Here is a 23079-nt window from a genome sequence, read left to right as displayed (position 1 = left end):
TTTTTTTTTTTTTTTTTAGTTTGCATGCAAGAAATGAAATGAGAAAGGCAGGAGTAATGAGAAATTATGTATGGGGGGGCATGCAATGGAGAAAAGCACTAGGAAATGGAGAGCTGTGCCTGTGATTCTTGGCTGAGGTCTAAGTATGCTGAAGGTTGACATATGAACATAGCAACTTGGCTCTCAAAGCACATTGAGTCATTTCTGAGAATGACAGCCCACCATGTGGTTTGGTCCTTCTTAACCAGATTTATATGGCTGAGCCATAGCCTCAGGGACGTTCCTTCACTGTCATCTGGAGTGGAGCTGAGGATTCAGAGTGTTCCGAAATCCAGATGCTGCCCTTGTCTCTCTCCCCCATTCCAACTCTCCACCCCCTACTCAGTCCCCTACACCCATTTGTTTTCTTTTGTGATTCTTAGCTCATTTTATTTATTTATTTCTTTTTTTTTTTCATTTTCTTTATTTTAAAAATTAAAACATGGAAAAGAGAGAGGTTTGTTATTTAGGCACTTTCTGTATATGACATGTATTCTTTAAAAGGGTGAGTGACACATACCAAAATAATACTGGACAAGGACTAGACAGCTTTCTAAGCTACTTTTTTTAGGAAGTTGCAGCAACCCTTCCAGTTCTCCTCTTAAATCTAGAAGGCTTGTCAAGGATTCTGGAACTGTGAACCTGCTTTGAACCTGTTATATATGAATATCTGCACCACTAGGTTCACAGTTAATTGTGCTCTCTATGCCCCAGTTCATATTGTAGTATTCACAAAGGACTCATATTCTGAACAAAAGTGGAAAATTTAAGACTGTCTAGCTATAATGCAGTTGGGGAAACTCAATGTCCTAATCTAGCCCACATAGAGTTTTCCTAATATTATATATTTCATAAGGGACTTAAAGTCTTCAATAAATGAGATTTGCTCACAGTCTGCCTACTCTGCTACATGTCTTTCCTAAGTGAACATCTACACTGACCCTGACATTGAGACCATCAGTTCTCTGGAAGAGGGAAATGATTTGTTACCCAGATGGAGTTTTGTCAATGAGGATAATCCTATGGGTTAGAATGGTAACAAAGAGGTCACTAATCATCAAAGAAAAGTCTCTTATACAACGAGAAGGATGAGAATGAAAGATTAGTGGAATAACAGGTTGGAGTGGAGCAGTGGAAAATGAAAGGTAGCATGAGAGGAAAAACAGTGAAAAGGTAAAACAAGCAAAGACAAACTACTCAACAGCTTTTTCCCAAAAGAAGGAGAATAACCACTTTGGAAAACAGCCAGGGCAGCCAAACTGTCCTATGTGGCACTGGAGGGTAGGGACTGAGCAATCCTCTGCCCACTGTAAGCATTTTGGCTTTAAAAGGAACAGAAGATCATGGAGTAGCACATGGAAAAGTTCACAGGGGCAGGTACCAAATTTAAGAGCCAGCTGAAAGTCCCTGGCTCTCATCTTCACTGGTGTTGACAATGAACCAAAGCTTTCAACACGATCATTATTATAGTGGTCTTTGGCTCCCAGAGAATTTAGACATGAACTATACACATGAGTACACATAGAGTGAGATGGAAGAATTTGGAAATTATCATCATGAAGGAGAGAGTCAGGAAACAATCTGGCGGACTGTTCTCTAGGAAGCAGTCTTGAAAAAAAGGCAGGGCAAGAAGATGGGGAGGACAGCAGGACATAGAGCAGGGTTGGGAGGGCAGAGTTTAGCCGCAAGAATGGAGTGACATTTCCAGAGTAAGCAAAGTAAACAATCCCAAGACCAACCTAAAAGGGGATTGGCTGCTGGGTCCCTCTCATGCAAGGCCCTTGGAAAGGAAGGACAGAAGGTCTGCTAAGGAGGCTGGTGCTGAATGGAGAATGCAGCAGAAAAGTCATCAGGTCAGATGAGGGTACATCCCAAGACCAAATGCAGGACTGGCACAGCTCACACTGACATGCACATCTGTCAGAAGCTGGCATACAATCCTACTCCAGCTGGAGTTTCTCCAGGGCAGAAAATATAGAAACACTTACCTTTCTAGGTAGAGGCCAGAAAGGCACAAACTTTCTCATAGCCACAGAGCCACACACACATCCAAGTGAGCCTATCTCATGGTTCCCCATTTCTTTTTTCCCCCCCATTTCAATTGGCCTTTATATTTTAATAATTTTCCAGGGTTAAAAAAAAAAAAGTCTCCACAGTTACTTTTTGTGGTTGAATGCCTAGAGTATCTTTAATGGTTCATAGGAAATCAGCCCCTCAAATGGTCAGTCCCTATTGATTGCTCCAGGGAGACAGCTGCATCTGCATAAGCTGAATATGCAGAAGCCTAGAGACCAGTGGTCCCAAGCTGTACTGGGTTCCAGATTCAGTAAGACAGTTACCTGCCAGGTACCTAGTAGAGAGATTCTGGTCACTAATCCCTCTAGTAAAGCTGGTCAGCATAAATGATAAACATTTTATTTTTTTCTTTTAGGGTCAGTCAAACCAATTTGAGAACATTTTACCTACATTTGAAGTTTCTGAGCTCAAAGGACATATAAACACAAATATAACAATGGTATGGGACTCTGGTGTTCCTCCCTCAGTCCTCTAAGAGGAACTGGATGGTTTGCAACCCTACCATTAGCTCTAATTTGAGCAAATTGTATTTAAACGTTTGGCAGTCTGTAGGCATTTCTTCTTCATTTAGTAATGGAGAATATCAACAGCTGACTGAATGGGTATGATTTTCAACTTTTAAAAAAATGCAAAACAGCTTACTTACTGGTTTAGGGTCAAATTCTCAATCTGGCTGTAATTCATAAACTAATCAACTAAGGGGCCAGGCAGATGGCTCAATAGAATAAGCGCTTGCCTGGCAAGCTCAAGGGTCTTAGTTCAATCCCTGGTTCAATAAATAAATAAATAAATAAATAGATAAATAAAATAAATAAATTAATCAACTTATTTTAAAACTGCATAAAAATGGCTTCTCACTGGAGATAGCAAACATTTTCCTGTATCATAATCCCTATTGAGAAAAGAAGAGAACTACTGGCCTCATTTAAGAAATCAGAGCTTGGCAGAGTACACAGAGAAATAGGTAAGACTGTCTCAATCCAGAGTTTGACAGAGACTAGAACAGGGAAAGGGCTAGAACAGGAAAAGGCTTCCTCACTTGCCATTTATTTATTTATTTCTGTATTTAGGACAGGTTCTACAGGGTCTCACTACGTAGACTGGACTCATAGTGATTCTCCTGTTTTCAGCCTCCCAAGAGCTGGGATTATAGGAACGTGCCACCACATTCAGTCTCAACTGTCATTTCAGTGCGTCCCGTGGGCAGGGCCAGGACCAAACACTGGGGATTGTACCCTGGCCACTGCACTCTGTCTAAGCAGGTGCTTTAGTCCACTGAGCTATCAGGCCACCCCTCTCACTTGCCATTTAGAATGAGAATAGAAGCCACAGACCTCAAACTCTCTATTTCTGGCTACTTTTGAGGTGTGTGTGTATTGCAGTGGCCTGTTGGGTGTGACAGAGTTCCATGACTGGTGGGTACATGCTGGTTTGGGGGTCCTGTGTACTCACTGGAGGCACCAGCTGTGGTCTCATTTACATGCTTCAGATCAGCATTCAGGCCATTTCCTAAACAGCATTACTGATAGCTGCCTAACAGCCCAGTACAGATGGTATACTCAGGGGGTTCCAAAGATGGAAGAGAATCTATGCAACCAGGAGCTGTGGTTAAGAACTGCTTGGAAATATAACATGCTGCTTCAAGAGGAGACTACGTCTGTATGGTAAGTGAGGTGGGTTTGGAGGAACCAGAAGATGGAGAAGTTTAATGATGCTAGGGTACTGTTCTATTATTTTAGGAGAATGCTTCTCATTGTTCTGAATCAATACAGAAGATTTGAAATATTTTATATATAAGCAGATTCTGCTGGGAATTCTACAGAATACTGTAAGTTGTAGCCCTGAGATGGTGAGTAGGAAATGCAGGACGGGGTTTGGGATTTCTCCCTCACTTTGTAATTATAAAGGGTAACAAGGTTATGACCACATGCTCTTGTGAATACTACAACTTTGTCTTGTCCTAAAAAGTTCTTTTCAGTAAATAACCAACCTTTTGGAGCTGTTGGAACAATAAATATATCTCCTAAAGTGTCTCAATTACATATTTTGAATGTTTGCTCCAAGCAGGAGATTTGGAATCAGCCTGATATTGCCTGACGTCCTCTGCTTTCTAGCCGAATAATTTCTATCTTACCAGGGAACCGCTTGCCATCATAAATCCAGAAAAACACAATCCCTGAAGAAAGAAATTCTAAGCAAGTACTAGGTGATCGTGGCCATGTGGCATCACCCACTCAGAGATCAGATGCTCCTACATCATATCGGGGTGGCTCTGCATTCCCTGATGCTCTCTATCTAGCTCTGCCTTTGGGAAGACTGCCAGACCTCAGCATTCAAAATTGCAAAGAACAGCAGCAGCAGTTGTCAAAGTGGCTAATGATGGTAAGGGTTACTGCAGGTTGTGGTGAAGGGGAGAGGCAAGCAGTCTTGGCAAGCACTCAGAACAGTCATACAAAAAAAGAGAAAAAAAAATCTTTTCATGCCTTCATCTCTTCTGTAAGTGAATCTGTCCTATACCTTCAGTGAACTGCTCTAGTGGGAGTGCTATGCACACTGGAATATTGCAGGGTTATGTGGACTGGGGCAGGAAATCAATATGTGAATACATTTTCATTCTGCTGCAAAATGACTTAATCTGTGTTTTTTCCTGAAAATGGCTGGGTGGGGCTGGGGAGATGGCTCAGTAGAATAAGTACATGCCTGGCAAGAGCAAGGGCTCAGGCGTCGGAGTAAGCACTGAATAGAGGCTCTGTAGAGCTAGAAAACGTCCTTTTCACCAAACCTCTTGAGGGTGAAGCTACTGTCTAGAAAGGCTTAAAAGTTCAACATGGGTTTGTCTCCAGTATGCCCAGATCTACCTGAACCAAAGATGGCATTTGTTCCTAGGAGGCTTGCAAGATGGCCAGTGGATATCATGTGGGTTCAGAAAGTAGCTGAGAAAAGATGCTCATCTTCTCTTCACATGTCAATTCTTCTCTCTCTCTCTCTCTCTCTCTCTCTCTTTCTTTCTTTCTTTCTTTCTTTCTTTTTTTTGTGGTACCGGGAATTGAACTTGGGACCTTGCACAAGCCAAGCAGGCCCTTATGCTGCTGCGCTTTTTGGCCCCTAATCTCTTCTTGAGCTTGTTGAATTTGTATAAAATTTCAAGGGGGAAAAAAAAATTCAAGGGGACAAGCCTATATGCAAGGATCTAGTCTTGGCAAGCACTCAGAACAGTCATACAAAAAAAGAGAAAAAAATCTTTTCATACCTTCATCTCTTCCTCCATTTCTGACATTTTCCGTTCCAAGGCTCGCCTCTCCTGTTTGGAAACAATGAGCCTTTTCAATATGTAATAGCTTTAAGGCAGTTAGAGTACTGCCTCCCAGCTGCCATGTCATCAGCAGCTTCATGGTCAAAGGATCTTTCTATTGAGTCTAGCAAACCTCACTCAGATGTGGGCAGTCTCTGATACTGACCCCCCACCAAGGGGAGATCCCATCAGGATATGAGAAAGATATAGGGGGAGGCAATTCGCTAATAGGCAAAAACAGGCCAGGGCACTCTGAGTTACTCTTTGCAAGTTGAAGATTTCATGGAATTTCAAAGAACTGCAAGTGACCAGGACCTTTGTTCTTTATTAACAAAAACCCCATCATTACCTTTAGTAGTACTCACTCAAAATTCCTAGGAAACTGATTCTCTCATGATGGGGAGCAGATGGTGAGTACATATGTAGACATCACTATTTAGAAACAGCCTCCATCCCTGGGTATCTCCTCTCTCTATTTCTCTCTCCCAGCAACTAACTCTTAATTTAGCTTGAACTCAGTGAGAAGTCCTGGACCAGATGAGCTATCAAGGATGTTTGGTTATAGGCCAAGGGAATGAAATGTAAAACTGCTTAGCTGCTTTCCAAATTAAATAGACAATAACAGGAGAGATGGGAACATATTACATCCCTAGGGTCAAATCAAAGCTAAGGTTCATCAATAAATCTAATTGAGTTTTCCCAATCCAAGAATGTTAAATCTCAGAAAAATATGCTAAGTGTACTTGGGAGAAGGTCAGCAATTGAACCAGAAAGCCTCCCTTCAGTAAGAGAGTAGACAAAAGATTCTTATGACTCATGTCTCAAGTCACAAGACCTAAATCAATGGCAGAAAGTCCCAGTGAAAGCTTCCTTTCTGTTCAAGGTGACAGGAAAGGCAAAGAGCACCTGGACATGGGCATGCCCACATGTAATGATTTATAGTAAACAAAAATCTATTATGGCTCTGTGTATGTATGCAGTTCTGCTTAAAAGCAGAATAATGTATGAGATAACCTTCTAAGGACCCTCCCCACCCTAAGACTGGACTCTGTACAAAATACTATCTGAGGAAGTCAAAAGACTAGCAGTGAAATTACTGTCAGGAGTCAGACAAAAAGAATTCATCATCAAGCTGGGAATGGAATGTGGCAGAACTGCTGCCTTCTTAAGATAAAAGCTTTTCCATTGGCATGAAAAACACAGAGCAAGTCTGAAAGACAGGATCAAACGGGAAAAGAAACATGCACATACCCGTTTCTCCATCTCCAGCATTGATGATCGATCAGAGGTCTTCTCCTGTTTCTGCTAGGCAAATGGGTGGAAAACACTTGTTACTTAATCTGTTTCAGGGCTAGCAGAAAGCTCAATTCTGATCAGTTTCACCACTGGACATTCTGAAATACAGCTTTCACTCGAGCAAAGGTCCAAGCAAAAAGATTCTTATAGATCACTAAGCCTAAAATTATCTCTCTGTAGTTTACAGAGTTCCCCCTGGGGAAGGGAAGTAGTAGTAGTATTCACTGTAATTTAAAACACTCACACATACAAAGACTTTACTCACAGCACACACACACACCTGACACATATAGTCTCTGTCTTCTTGGTCTATAATGCCAACTACCTCACACTGCAACATCTCTCTCCCTTCTTTTTCTCTATAAGTAATATCAGAGAGTTAAAAATCAGAGGAAAAAAAAGAAATAGATTCAGATTTGAATTAGATTGGATTTAGAATTTGAATTCCCAACCATTCTTCGAAATAGTCCTTTCTCCTCTATTCCTTTTTCTCCCCCCTCTATTCCTTACATTTTGGGGACTATTTGCTTTTACAGCAGTGGTCTTTGCATGTCGGTAGGCTTCTTGGGAGACTTTCACGGCACTTGCCCTGCTTTGAATAAGCTGTTTTCAATTAAAAGATTTCATTTGAATAAAAGATTTGGAATGCATATTTTAGATCATTTTTGATTTTCTTCTCTTTTCTTTTCTTTCTTTTTTTTTTTTTTTTTTTTAATATTGAGCCCAGAGGTGTAAGTATCTCCAACCCTTTCTATTTTCAAACAGAGTCTTGCTGAGTTGCCCAGACTGGCCCAGAATGTGAAAATTTTCTGCTCTTCTCACCCCACCTACAGGGATTACAGGCATCATGTATCACCTGGTTCACTTGTGACTTTCCATTTACAATTTTCAGAAGAGCTAAAAAAAATCTGACCACAAAATACTATCTGAAGAAGTCAAAACACTTATCAAGAGTCAGACAGAAAAGAACTTATCAAGCTGCGAATGGGAATTCCTAATAACTTCAGGTAAGAACCCTGCTTTAAATAGGGGAGTGGAGGGTCCGGGGAGATGGCCCAGTAGAATAAGCACTTACCTGGCAAGCGCAAAGGCCTGAGTTCAATCACTTGTGGTCAAGGAATTATAGAATTGGGCAATCCAACATACATTTAATAAATAAAGGATTTTAATTCTGCCTAGCATTATGCCCAGAAAACAATGAATAAATATAAAAATTATGCTCGTCTTTTCAGAGTTTGTTTTTCAAAAAACTAAGGAATAGCCAAAACTAACAATAAAACTTGAAATTCTGGCTTCTGGCCTGGGCTTTCACCTACTGTTCTGAAAGTTATGGCTGTCTGCCTTGACAGTGTATTTACATGAAGCAGAAAGAAAAGAAAAATACATCAGCATATCTTGCAGTTGGTTCATATCATCATTAAGTCTCTCTTTCTTAAGCCTGAGAAACTGTAGAAGCTGTGGTAATTTCACTATATTCAAAGTTCATATATGCAAGAACTAGTTTTTTTGTTTTGCTTAAAATTTTAACTCCTTTAGAGTTGGGGTCGACTCTTCATGTAAAGACACTGAGTGTGTCCATATGGTAACTGTCTCTGTACAAATGTGTGAAGTGGATAGCCCTCCCTCCAGCGTCCTACCAAACAACTCCATTTTTGGTAAATACAGACTTGGTTTGTAGTCCAGTTTTTTTTGAATTTCAAATAACTTGCATCTGGCAAATCTAAGTATATTGCGACACACCCAATGAAGCACTTGGCTGGAGGGAAAACGCTGCTCCCCAGTGACTGGGAAAGGCTGATTTTGTTTTTAATGTCCTCTGCGCATGTCCATGTCAGCAGCCTGTTAGGCTACTTGCTGCGCATAGTCTGCTAAGAAGGTCAAGAAATACACTGATGGCCCTTCTGGTGAGGAGAGTAAGGAACAGGTGAATCTGGGTTCTTCTTCTCCTTAAATTCTATAAAACAGTCCCCAAATAACAGATAAGAATCAGTGTAAGATCAGGATTTATTGACTTTTGCCAATATGTGGCACTATTCAGCATGAAAAGTAGCCCCAGATATCTTCTGAGGGTTTGCTGTAGTAAATAACACATTCTGCTGGCTCAGTAATACTAAGGCTTAGTTAGGCCATTTCTGTCTTATCCTAAAGTTATAATTGTGTTTCTGTACTTTTGCTTTTAGATTTACAGATACACTTTTCTTGTTCCACAAAATCACTTTAAGCACAATTGTTATCTATCTGTTGCAGTAAGTCTCAGAAATTGCCAGGAAGAGCCATACTTGGCAAAGAGAGGTCCTCTTACACACAGTCAGCTGGCTCTTGGGACAGGCCATCCATCTGAGTACAGCTAGATATTCCTCTAGAAAGGGTAGATGTGCTGGGTATCTTGCTAGGCTCCTACACAGTTCTGTACCTTTAGCATCTTGTTCATACCATTCCAGAGGCTGTAAATAAGATGTCTTCAGGAACTCAACAGCCTGTGCACCCACTAAAACTCAGGACTACATAAACCAACATTTTAGCCTTTGCTTTTGGATTGTATCATATTACCAGATTAACCAACCACCTCTGCTTTTCTTTGCATCTCTTCCTCATAAAGAGTCATTTTTACTTTAGTTCAACTTTTGAAACTCTTAGTCCCCAGGCATTCCAGCAGGGCAATAATTCAATAGGTCTCCTGTTAACTCTGCAATAACCTAAGATAGCAGTTGCTTTAGCTTTCAGCTGCAAGGTCTGTTTCACTGGTGATGAGGTCATTACCTCCAGCACGCTCTGCAGAATCACCTAATTAAATCAGGCCTGGCAGCAGAGAGAAAATGGTTTGTCTTGTCTTTCTGCCATTAGCTCCTTGCCCAGGCTGACAGTGGTGATGGTGTGGGGAGACAACATATGCTCCAGAATGGTATTTTTGCTTCAGGTCCTAATCGTAGGTTCCAGTACCACCTCTGCCCCTGACCAGTTATGGGCCTACTTTGCTCTCTGTACTTGGCTAGTGTTCTGTTTATCACTGTCTGAGAGGTGATGTGGAAGAGACTGGAACTGAAGCATGAAGAATAAGGAGAAATTAAGGAGGACCAGCCTTGTCACAATGTTCATACTTATCTACTGGAAAACAAGCAGACAATATTATTAGCACTCAGACAATAAGAATTGTTTTCTGAACTATCAGTTCTCAACTTTAACACTGACTAATGCTAAAATCAAACGAGATTACAAGAGGCTTCCACCTCACTGTCCCTGAGAAGTCTGATTTTGACTTTTACCTCACACCCAGTCCCCTAGATCCCTGTCCAGTTTGTCTCCTTCCATAACTTTACGTTTGGCTCTGTTCTTTTTTCTTCTTACCTGGGCCATCTTCTCAAGCTTGGACTTTACATCTGCTAGCTCTAGCTGGGCCTCCTGAAGCTTTGTTTTCAATTTTTGGTTTTCAGTCAGGGCACTCTCATACAGCTGAGGAGGGAAAGCAGAACAAGATCGTTAGGCCGGGAACCCCAAATTAGCACCCACACAGTTTCATTATATGAGGAGGCTGGTGGCTTGCTTCCTCAAGCCACAACCGGACACGAGTGAAGATGATGGGACACGGCACATTCAGCCATGTGCTCTTGCCTCGCGATGGTGATGCCAAGTGTAAACTTTAAAAATAAAAAATCTCTGGGAGAAAAAAAAAGTCACCCATTTTCTCCTATGGAACATTTGCACTGCTCCCCACACAAAACAGAATTTTCTGGGGGACCAGCCTAGTATGTGCATTATTATTTTTCACCAGCTTCTGCTTAAGAAAACCATAAACAAAGATAAACTTTCTTTCATCAAAGGTACTACCTGCTCCCATATCCCATGCACATTAAAGGGAAAGTTTTCAAGGACCTAGGTAGCACGAACCAAAGGAAATAGATAAAGTGATTTAAATTTCTCCAAGTCCAGATGATGATGATGGGATAATGAAGATTAAAGAAAAGAAAGAAAAAACACAAAGAAGTATTAAGTTGACATTCACAGGACCTTATTTAAATCACATATTCATTAAATATAATAGCTTGCTAAATGATTCTCAGGTGCTCAGACAGCAAAATAATTTTTACTCTTCTTACAATTTTTATATTTTTTTGGAGACAGAGTGTTGCTATGCAGTTGGCCTTGAACTCACTACGTAGCCCTACGTAGCCCAGGCTAGCCCTGAACTTGTGGTGATTACCTGCCTCAGTTGTGTACTACCATGCACAACACAATTCTTAATTTCTTATTTTCCCTTATGCCTTTAAATACCCAATTACAGGCATATACTTATTGCAATAAAAGCAACATGTAAAGGAGTATTAGCTGGTGGAAAGGTGAAACAAACCAAGATGTCTACAGTGAATTAGTCATTACTTGAGTGCCTCTTTTCCTTGCTTATTCCAAATTATGCTTATTCTTCCATGCTAGGGGAAAAGGCTGAGAGGTTTACATAATGTAACCCAAGATAAGGAAAACTGAAAAAAGATCCTACTTTTTTATAATCCCTGTTGCTGTCCTCTTCCACACGGCTGGTCAGGCTGGCTAGACGAGCCTCCCGGGCCTCCCGACGGGCTCTTGCTGAGGGCCGGTCACCATAAGAATCACTGGTCACAGGGTTACTACCTCCCGATTCCAACCTGTGAGATGCAATATTAGAGATAAAACTTGGTTTTGGTAACAAATTTGTGTGTGTGTGTGTGTGTGTGTGTGTGTGTTAAAAAAATGCTGAAGGCTGGTGTGTGCTTTTTTCTAAGAAGTTCTTGACAGCCCTGGCCAGAAACAAGCACAACATTCCTTCTCTGTCACTCTAGAACAGTATTCCCAGATTTCACAGGTGCCCTGCACAAGCCTGGAGCTTTAAGGGGAGGGAGGCCATCATTTGCCAAGAATGGAGCTCATTTGAAAAATTGGTGGTTTAGACTCATATGCTGACTTAAACCTCAGAGCTTTTCAAATTAGTTCAGGGTTGAACAAGCTTCCCTAGAGTATGCTTTTAAAAGCAAAAGTTTCTTGGATCTCAATGGCTTTTGGAAAATAACTACAATGAACTGTCAATGAATCAGAAACAGATGAGCTTGGAAACTGAGTTGCAGGCTCAGGGAAGAAGAACAAAAGGGTATGGTACCTGTGCTTTGACAGTGCACTACAGGTGTGCTGGAATTCCAACACTCCAGTTGTGTTGTCCCACAGAGCCTAAACAGCTGATTTTTTTTACCCTCTTCTCTGTATGCCGTATCAATCTGTGGTGTGACTGGAATGTCTACATCTAGCAACTGGGCTCTTAAAGAGTTGGTGGTGGTTTCATTTCTAGTATTGGTAAGTTCATTAGGAAACCCCTCTCTCAGCCAGTTGTTTAAAGTGTACAACCATCATGCCAATCCTTAACCCTGTTTTATATTTTCCTGGATATCACTCTTTGGAAACTAGAATGTGGCCCATGCAAAAGTGCTGTGTACAAACCAACCAGATGGGATGTTTTGCAGCAGCACAGCTGTGGGGCTCACAGCTGCTGTTTCTGTGGTAGCTGCTGCCAAAGCCAGGGTGAGCTGTTGAGAGCTGAAATAAGTACTAGAAGAGGCAAAGGAGCAACAAAGGGATAAGGGAGAAGGCGGATAGGTGAAGTAATTAGTTCCTAAGGACACTAATGGCTGTTTTTCTCTTACAGAGATGCTTAGTTCCATATCTTTTCATAATATTCTTTCATTTTGGTTAACAGTAATTTCTGTATTGATTTTTCTGATTAGAAAGGTAATATGTCAAGTGATACCCAAGTGTCTACTCCATAATATTACCCCGTGCCAAATAATAACAGTTTAGATCATACCCTTGCAGGATATTAAACACAAAAGTGTGGTAAAATACATGTTTCTGTACATAAAATCAGACACATATGTTGTCCAATTCCCTTTCCTCCCTATACTTAACCACTATGATTATGTACATCTTACTATGGAAGTAAAAATAAATTTATCTCATTTAAAAAAAGTAACTATACAGCCCATTCCACGGTTGATAATTTAATCTTCAAATGACAGACATATATTGTTTTAAACTTTAGCTACTACAGTGAGCAGTCTTGTCTGCTCATTAGTACAACTGTCAAATTACTTTCTTGGGATAAATCCCATAAATGTAACTATTTGGTCAAGAGCTAAGTATATTTTAAATGCTGGTATATGTATATACTGCTTTCCAAAGACTTAATCTTTTTCATTTTTGTAATTTTAATGTTTTTAAGTCATTAAGGGGGTTTAATATCTTTGGTTACCATCTTCCTTAATTGAGAATTCCTAGTCTTTGTTAAATATGGTAATCATCTTTTTTGTTGTTGTTATGCTCGGGAAGCCTCCTACACAGTAGGACTTTTTTGGCCATCTAACATAGTTTATAATTTTTTTTTAACTCACTTTTTATCTCTGTTCATAGTATCTCACTAGCAGAGATTGGAAATTTTATGTAATCAAACTTGACAATTTTGTACCACCAAATTTTGAAAAACTATAATTTTCTGCTAATCAGTAAATTATCTTCAACTTGTGTCTAGTGAGAGGGCAAACAGAAGAATACATATAAAATTTAGCATATATTAATAAGGTAGAACCAGTTCAAATGCCAATAAATTATGAGGAGACTCCTTTGCCCTTTATTATGCCATAACCATACCTTCCCCTCAATCCTTGTTTTAACTTCTCCATCAGAGGAATAGTGGAAAAACCAAGATTCAAACATTCAACTCGACAGTTGCTATTATTTTTTATTTAATTTCTTCTTCAGGAAGATCAGTTTTGTATCCTTCCATACTAGCTGGAAAACACAGATCATTGTCCTCCAAAATGGTATTTTTAAAAATTTTCAGTAATTGTAAATCAAGCCTTTAATTCATTTGATAAACTGGTACTAAGAACCATTTACGTACAAGGTATGATGCTGGATTTAGTACTACCCTCAATCTCAGTTCAGGCTTCTACTCTGCAATGAAGTTTTCCTTGAACCATCAGATTAAGGTAACTGCCTCTTCTTTGTGTTCATAATACCTGTGCATATTTCTAAAAGCATTTACTGAAATGCCATCTACTGAAATGATCTGCAGGTAAAGATAGTGTCTACCCATGTTGTTTCCCTGGTGCTTAGCACAGTACTGGTAGTGCTAGTGTACAAGGTAAATTGGAAAGAGGGGAATTTGGTGACAGGCAACTTGAAAGCTATCCCATTCTTTGGGCAGGAAATAACAAGTTGGATTTACTGTGGCAGTTGTGGAAATGAAAAGGAAGAAAAGGATGCTAAGAACATTAAAGCTTATTTAATTAGCCATACACTCACTCACAAATATTAAGCATGCATATAAAACGGAAAGTTCTTACCTAGAAAGTCTTTCATGCTAGAGAGAGGAGACAAAAACAAACAAAATAAATTAGCAAGGGACTAATTTTTTTCATTTGTAAACGAACTTTTCAAATCAAATGTTTCAGTTTCACAGCTGGAGGTGGGGGGCAATTTAAGAAGAGTAATTCAGCTAAATGTATAAAAGGCTACTTAGCTTTTAGTTCATACTTCTTTGTATTCCACGACTCATCAGATGTGAGGCTTTGTGACATCTTTGAAAATTGGAAGCCAGCAAAATGATAAAAATTTAACCTCTTCTCTCCTGCCCCAACTACCAGGCAATCTTGTATTCTAGAATGACTCTGACTGACTGATACTGAGCCCCTCTCAATTTCAGTATTCATGAGTTTCTTCCAGCTCACAATCGTGCAAGCCTTCACTGAGTAAATACTGCGAGGTATAAATATGAAAGTCAGGACAATGTCTGGCTTTCTCACAGTTCTACAGTGAAGGTGCAAGGTGAGGGAGCTAGATGGAAGAAAGAAGACAAAGTCCCATCCTAGTGCCTAGTAAAATTCAAAATTAAAGTATTTTGAAGTCTCGGAAGAAAGAAGTTTCATAGATGCAAACTATAAGTTTGGGCAATGTAAACAAAAAAAAAGTGGTTATATTATTTAATCCCTTTTATCCTTCATTCCTTAAAAACAAATTCAGGCAAAGAACTGAATTGAATGTATTTATTTATTTCCTCTTTTAAAGTGTTAAAGAATAACAAAATTTTGAAAAACAGACAACAGAAGAAAAAACAAAAACAGAAACAAACAAGGTCCAGTAATCTACAAAGGTATAATGAATCCTTCTCCTGAGGAGTTATGCAATGGCACTGCTTTTTAAAACCTTGAACAGTCCCTGAAGCCACTGGCGTGCCAACCAGCACAACAGCCTGACATATCACACTGCAAAGCTGCAGGGAAGTGTGGTATTATTCCATTTGGGGCCGGGGATACAGCTCAGTGGCACAGTGCCTACGTGGGAAGTGTGAGGTCCTGAGTTTGATTCCTACACCAAAAATTAAATAAATAAAAGGTGGCTTTCCCCCAAAGAGTCCCTCTTTAATCAGGAGCTATGAGGATGATTTGGCACACTTTTTTAAAATGTACACATCCTAACCTAAGTCCTGAAGAATCTTCTGCAGTAGTCTGGAGCAGAGCCTTCCCCACTGTATTTTTAACAAGTCCCCCAAGAGATTAATAAAATAGCTCTGGCTATGTGTTATTGGACTGAACATGTATTTTATTCTGTTTTGGAGACAGGGTCTCACAATGTAGTTCAGGCTGGCCTTGTACTCTGCTTTTGCAGCCCTGGTGGGTCTCAAACTCACAGTGATCCTCCTGCCTCAGCCTCTTTACAGGGTAAGTCACCACACCAGACTAAACACATATTTTAAAATGTGGATCTATGTTTCATTTGGGGTGAGGAAGTCATCAAGGAAAGTTTATGGTATATCTTTAAAATCTGCATACCTTAGAATTCTTTAAAATCTGAAATTTAGATCTGGAATTTAGGTTAATTCTGAGCATTTTTCCAGCCCCACATTTATACATTTATATTTATTTCCAGTGAGAGAGATATATGTATCTGACACTGTCAATGACTATCAACATTAAAGTTTCTTCCTCTTACTTGAAGTCTTTTTTTTCTTTTCTTTTTTCTTTCTTTCTTTTCTTGTTTTTTTTGCGGAACTGGGAATTGAACTCAGGCCCTTTCTACTGAGCCATCTTCCCAGCCCCCCTTTTTTTATTTTAAAGGAAACTAAATTTTATTCATCTCTCAAGAATTACTTTATATATAAAGATGCTTCAAGAGTATTTGAAAAAACTAGAAGATGTGCTGTTCACTATGACCATACGACATCTCTGTAGTAAGATCAGCTGTACAGGGTCTGGATGAATTAAAATTCACGGCCCAGGAAAACAGCACTTAGGAATGTCTCACATCATGAACAACTGAGACTAAACTTCATACTGGAAAATGACAAGAGGCTGTTGTATTTAAGAGCCCACTTGTGCAAGCCCCATGCTGAAGGCATGGATGAGGAGGCCAACCAGATATATGACAGAGCAACATGCAAGTACATGCAGTGGCAATAAGAGCAATTACCCTTGGCTCCAAGTAAGAAGTCTTCCAGAGAGGAATTAGTAGTGATAAGGTGAATATACTCCCCTACACACTGTAGTACCAGTACCTGAAGCCAGGGTGCTCTACCATTGAGCTATATCCCTAGCCCTTTTTATTTTGAGACAGGGTCTTGTTAAGTTCCCGGGGATGGCTGTGGAACTTGAGGGTTTTTTGCCTCAGTTTCTTGAGTAGCTGAGAATACAGGTGTGCGCCACTCTGCCCAGCCACGTATATATTTAAAATACATAAATATATTGGTATGAGAGCTCCCTAAAATGTCTTAGCTGTGACACAACCTCTACCTTACTATCAGTTATATCTTTAGTGCACACAGGGCTGGGATTAATGGATCATTCATTTTTTTTAGTATAATAGCTGTCTCAGTTACTTTTCTCTCCTTGTTGGGACAAAATATTCAACACCCAAAATAAAAGAAGTAAAGGTTTATTTAGCTCATAGTTAATGGAGGTTTCAGTCCATAGCCAGCTGGCTCCAAGGCAGAGTGGCACACGACAGGGCAGCACTTCATGGTGGCGGAAGATAGCAAAACAGCAAAAGAAAATGGGCTGGAGCAGAGGCAACCACAGCAGCAAGCCTCCCCCTTCCTTATACTGCATCCAGGCTATCTCCCCAGGGTGGGTAGCACTCATATCCACAATCCCAGCAGCACTCACACTGTTAATCACAATCTCTAGACATCTGTCCCATGACTACATGAGGCTTTGGGGGGACAAGACACAGACCATAACAATGGCCTTGGCTGGCCCTGAGTTCTGACTTCTGTCCTGACCTTCTCTAGACATGAGATCTTGGGGATGCTAGCACTAACTTTAATGATAAGAATCACTTGTGCTAACTATGAGGAAATACTCTTAAGATATCAACCCCTACTTTCTTCTTTTCATTTTCTAGTTTTAAAGGTCCTGCACGAGCTGTTGGTGCTGGTTAGTGGTAAGTTATCTTAGGACCTTTGATTAAGGAAAACAAGCTCACATGCAGCCAGTGAAATAATAATCTGGGAGACTGTTTAATTTCTCTCACTGACTCTCAGCAGAACAGCTTTAATACCTTCTGGCTGGCTTGTATTAGTGGTACATGAGTGACTGTCCTACTAGGTGGCTTGTGCCACCAATGATTCAGTGCTGTCTGGCACAGAGACATAGGAATCATGGCCCCGTTGTGAATGTGTTAAACACATTACCATATGGGAGAACCACTCAGAACCTCAGTCCAAAGATGGACCTGTACATTCTCTCTTAGCCTCCCTTGAAAATGCCTCTCTTCTTTTTTCCAATTTCTTCTTTCTAAATGCTTGCTAGATAGGATTTAACTACCTGTTCAGCTTTAAACTCTGCTGTGTAGACTTTGGCAACTGCATTTGTAGTAAAGAAACAAGTTTTTCCTTCTAAAACAGAAAAATTAGAAATTTTAGGAGGCATCAATCTTACCAATAAAATATATCAAAGCATACTAACATTTCTAAGGATTTTCTCCTAAAGAATGATATGTAATTAACTCTTTTCATTTAGGATGTTCTAGGAGCATAATGAACTTTTTGTGTGCCTTGTTATTATACCCCGGAAAGTTTTCAGACAGATATATGGCTGTACAGTATGTCTGGGTATAGTAAAGCTTCACTGTGGAGAGCAACATAAGTGCAAACCCTTAAGCACCATCGAGTAGCAACCAGAAAAAGCCTATGGGATTCCTGGATATAAAAAGGCACATTCCCCAGCCTTCTCAAGAGGCTTAATTTTCCACAGATGAGAGAATATGGAGCAAATTAATGTTGTGAGGGCTGAAATCTGTAACTGTCACATCAGTCCTTGCTCTTATAGGCTTCTGCAGGGGTTTCCAATAGCCATCTAAGAAGCTGATGAATGACACTTATTTCTGCTCACCAGGAGTAACTGAAAGCATCTATCACAGTCTGTTGCCATCCTTTTTAGTGACTATTATGGTTAGTGTCTGGATGTTCCCCCCAGAAGCCTCAGGTTCAGCAGGGTGAGCTTTTCAGAGACAACTGAATCTAGAGTTTGTGATTGGTTCACTGTCTGGTGTTGGGATTGGTGGTGTAAGTGCCGTACCCATTCTGGGGCAGGTGGCCTCTGTACAATGTAAGGGAAGGGAAGAGGTTTGCTTCTTCTTTCTGTCCTTTTTTAGCTTTTGCTGCTTTGCATTGCCATGAATGGTTGCCTTTCTGCCACATTACCCTGCCAACTGATTATGGTCTGAAACCTCCACAAACTGAGAGCTAAATACACCTTTCCTCCTTTAGTCTGTATGAAGTCTAGCCACCCCAGGGCGGGTGCAAGACACATATGGGCCAATCTCCACACTAGACAATGAACCACTCACAAACTTTAGATTTAGCTGCCTCTGAAAAAGCCTGCCCTTATGAACCTGAGGCTTGGGGTGGGGGTGGAGGGGACAGATATCCAGACACAAACCATAAAATGACCTTTTATAAAAATGTGTACTGGTGCGTGATCTGACAGACAAGGCAATGGACAATTCAAATTCACCCAGATCCCAGTATCAGCAAAGATAGCTTCTAAGCTAACCCTTGAACTTTCTCTACTACCTTGAATACTCCTCTCCAGCTTTTCCTGACTTTTGGAGTTATACAGAGTCCTGATTTATTTTTATTTATTGCCTTCAATGACTAACTTTAACAATGTCAACCCAAACAACTAGAGGAGAGAATATAAACCTCCAAAAGCCTCAGATATAAATGAGATTTGAGTGTAGTAGAGTAAGGCAGTTACCTGAATACAAACAGTATTTAAGAAAAAAAAAAAGTGGGAGGGAACCTGGAGAAAGGAGGAGATGGTATTCTCACAGCTAAAAAAAAAAAAAGAAAGAAAGAAAAAAAAAAAAAAAAAAAAAAAAAAAGAAAGAAACAAAGAAAAGGATTCCTTTAAGTTTTCAGCTTAAAATGAATATTTTTATAGGACAGAATGTAAGCAAAATTTAGTACTTAATTACCCAGGTTCTGAAAAAAGTGGCTTGGGTTTTTAGATCATACTTCCTAACTGATTTTCACTGGTCGAGTAACTCTAGAATCTATTGTTTACTTGGTCTCCTGATGTCCTAGGATAATCAGGGGTTTGATGAAAAAACATTGGTTACAAGAGAAATCTGAATTTCCTAGGTGGGAAGAATGGCTGAACTGATGCAGGAGACTTCAATTTTCCATTTTCATTCTCCTATCATTCTAACTAAGCACAGCTCAATTGTTAAGACCAACACTGCTACTCAGAGTTCTAGGAAGCTGACTGTCAACCCTGCATGGAGAGCACAAAGTAAATCTGAGATGGACTGGAGGTTTGGCCAAGTGGTCTCTGTGGGAACAATGAGCCAAGAAGGGACATCAGAAGAGGCAAACAGGGGCCTGGGAGATGGCTCAGTAGAATAATCACTTGCCTGGCAAGTGCAAGGGCCTGAGTTTAATCCCCGGTTCCACAAAAAAAGAAAGAAAGAAAAAGAAAAAACAGGACAAACAGAACCCAGGCCAAGGAAATGAACACTGAAGCTTCTCCCAGAGAAGAGGATTTAAGAGGTCAGCCTGGTAGGTAAGAAATAAGAAGGAACAGAACACAGGGTTTAGGCAGCTTGGCCAAATCTCTCATCCTCTGGAGGCTAAGAATATGTGTTCCCCTTACAGGTGTGTTCTAGGAATGGCCCTCTTCTCCTGCCCTCCTCTCTCTGCAAGTTTTCTCTTTAAAAAAAGAACACTTATTCTTGTTCTGCTCTTCAGGGTCTGAACAGCTCATCTACAAGTATTATGTATTTTAGAAAAGGCATCAATCTTCTATCCAATTTACAGGTTAATACACAATGCAGTATGTCATATGTTCTAATCAGGAGGTGTTAGAAGGAACTACTTACTATAAGTATTTTTGTAAAGATCATGTTGATCTACCTTCTATGCAAGACAAACGAATCACAGCCATCAGGATGGAGCTTTCTGGTGTTGTGAACTAGATAAAAATTCTTTCAGAGAAGGAATCACAACTCTGATGGCCAAAGTGGGGACAACAGATATTGTGAATGGGACCCTGGAACAGAAAAGACTAAAACTTGTTAAAAAACCAGTACAAGTACAGAGAGATGAGGCAAAAAGAATGATTAGATAAATAGAAAACAGTTTTAAAAGTGTCTCTAAATTAAGAAGCAGGGTTCTTCCTTTCAAACCTCTTGAAATACTCCCATAATAATCTCATTGCTTGAGTCTGTTTCTAATAAAATAACAGAGTGAATATTGCCATTAATTCAAATGGGAATCCTGGAAAGGGATAGGAATGGGGCTGGTTTTAATTTGTGAAATGTGTTGGGCCCTTAAAACACCAGAGGATGCCTTAGAAAAATCCCCACAAAAGCTCTTAACTTGAAAGTTATCAGGAGTTCGGGAAGGCACATAATTAAAACCAAACTGTTTCTACCAAGTTTAAAATAAAACTGGCTCCGGAAAGCTGGGCCCAAGGGAAAGAAATAAGACCAAGTCACATGTCTACTACCAAGGCTGAAACTGGTTTAACTCATGTTTCTTTGGAGTCAGGGCCTGATTCTTCAATGATGGGAAAAAAAGTCTCCTACTTACATTTTCTCTAAGAGGGGCCAAGCAGAAGGAACCTTTTATATCGTCTTCTTGTACACTCGCTGAGCCTGGGGAAACAAGTTGAACTATTCTGGGATGATCTACAGAGTACCAGCCTTTTTCTTCAGAATTCTCAGATTAATGGTTGATGAAGACTAAGCCAGGGATGGAGAGTGATGCAGCAAGGACCAACACACCTAAACACAACCTGAATTAATTGCAAAATAATACTGCTTCACAATTTCAAAAACCATTCTGGCTTCATATGTACATTTAAAAGAGATAAAGGCTTTCTAGCCTTCTACCATAGCCAAATAGGATTCTTAGGACTGAAATAATGAGAATACCAATCTCTAGCTTTGAAGCAGATCTTCCTGGCCTATGTCTCTAGAAACATGTCTGGAGATTTTGCACAATTTGGAAATACATGAATGGGTGGAATAAGAACTTTAACATTTAGGCAAAGATGTGATAGTACAGGATAATAGGGCCTGCACTATTTCACTCCATACCAAAAAACTAGCATTTCCTTAATATCATCAAAGTGTCAACTGTACTAGTTTTCTAATTACTTCCAAAACAAACTCCCTCAAAACCTAATAGTTTTAAAACATCCACTTATCTACAATCTCGTAGGTCAATGTTTGACCAGCTCTGCTGGGTTCCTTGCTCAGGTTTTCAGCTGGGTGAAATCATATCTGCTGACTGAACTTCTCCATAGAAGGATCTGGACAAAAATCTGCTTTTCAGGTCATTCAGGTCGTTAGCAGAATCCAACGTTCTGTGGCTGCCAGTCTAAGGTCCCACGGCCTTGCTGCTGTCAGCGTGTGGCTACCTACCGCTTGTAGGGGCCCCCGCACACCTTCTCACTCAGTTTTTTCCCTCTTCAAACCAACAATGGTACACAGAGTCCTTTCTACACTTCAAATTTCTCACTTTCGCGTCTGTCATCAGCCAAGAAAGATCCCCGCCTGTACAGGCTCATGTGATTCGAGCAGGCCCACCTAGAAAAACCTCCCTATCAACTGTGGCTTACAATGCAACAATCATGGGAGAGCTATCATATCATGAATATAGGTTCCCAAGATTAGACCAGGACACCTCTGGGGAGATATTTCCAAATATCATAAGGATTCATCTTCAACAACATCACCACCACCATTCAACCCCCAAAATCAAACAAATAAAATACTGTCTAGTTTATTTGTAACATTCTGAAAATATGAAGTGTGAGGGGCCAGGGAGATGGCTCAGTAGAATAAGTGCTTCCCCGGCAAGTGCAATCCCCAGTTCCGCCAAAAAAAAAGTATGCGCTCTTGACTGCACTATGCACATTGAGAACCAGAACAATGCTGAAAGCACTGTCTTATGCAGGGAAAAAGTGCACATCCATGAATGGATATGTGTGCGAGATATTATATTTTCAGGCAAAAATGAGAAACTATTAAGTCACAAATATATTCATCGTATTATATTCCTTGATTTGTCTTTACTACTTAATGAATGTAGAAAAATAAATAGGAAAGTAAAATACAGTACTTACAGTAATCCTACAACTTTCTGTAAACCCTCATATATCAGACTATAACTATCTTATAAGTTTTTATTTATTTTGGTGCTGTTACTGAACTCAGGGCTTTGCATATCTAACTTATAGTTTAATATTGAATGAAGAGGCTAAATAATGTTACCTTATATATTACAGCACATTTCATTATATTTTAAAAGAAAACAATCAAGTTCATTATATAATAAAAACACTAATCTTTTGTTCTCTAAAACTACCTAAGCATTATTAGAATTTCATAGCTATTAGTTTCTGCTGTATGTAGGCCTATACCTCTTCTTTGTGGATATTCTCAGCTTTTGAAGAATTTCTGGGTTTTTTTTAACTCACAAAATATATTTATTGCAGAAAGAAATATATGAAATACTAAGACCTCCATAAAAAATCCGAAGCAATGGGGCTGGGGAGATGGTTCAGTAGTGTAAGTGCTTCCCTGGCAAACTCAAGGACCTGAGTTCAATCCCTGGTTCTGCAAAAAAAAAAACAAAAAAAAAAACAAAAACAAAAAACAACAAAAAAAACCCGAAAAAAAACAAAAACAAAAAACAACAACAACAAAAAAACAAACCAAAAAACAAAAACAAAAACAAAAAAACGTATCAGTATCTTTCAGGGGTCGGGGAGATGGCTCAGTGGAATAAGCGTTTCCTTGGCAAGCTCAAGGGGCTAAATTCAATCCCAGGTTCTGCCCCCTTCAGAAAAAAAAAA

The 23079-nt window shown here is 39.8% G+C and overlaps 1 protein-coding gene across 11 annotated transcripts in view; it reads right to left on the bottom strand.

The window, feature by feature from the left end:
• The window catches only part of Ppp1r12b (protein phosphatase 1 regulatory subunit 12B), a 237878-nt gene that overhangs the window by 10958 nt on the left and 203841 nt on the right, over positions 1-23079 (bottom strand). For 9 of the 11 annotated variants that reach the window (XM_023707991.1, XM_023708005.1, XM_004625357.2 and 6 more), the window contains 5 exons: positions 14065-14081; positions 11196-11340; positions 10049-10153; positions 6659-6712; positions 5366-5416 (listed from right to left, as the gene is read on the bottom strand). In XM_023707991.1, the coding sequence (XP_023563759.1) occupies positions 5366-5416; positions 6659-6712; positions 10049-10153; positions 11196-11340; positions 14065-14081 (372 nt within the window). The remainder of the gene's footprint in view (positions 1-5365; positions 5417-6658; positions 6713-10048; positions 10154-11195; positions 11341-14064; positions 14082-23079) is intronic. The other 2 variants (XM_023708000.1, XM_023707997.1) reach the window with 1 other exon arrangement.

The sequence above is a fragment of the Octodon degus genome, unplaced genomic scaffold, assembly GCF_000260255.1.
Source record: "Octodon degus isolate 3935 unplaced genomic scaffold, OctDeg1.0 scaffold00009, whole genome shotgun sequence".
Lineage (NCBI taxonomy): Eukaryota > Metazoa > Chordata > Mammalia > Rodentia > Octodontidae > Octodon > Octodon degus.
The sequence above is the reverse complement of the archived record's forward strand: the minus strand, read 5'-3'. Positions and strand labels throughout refer to the sequence as shown.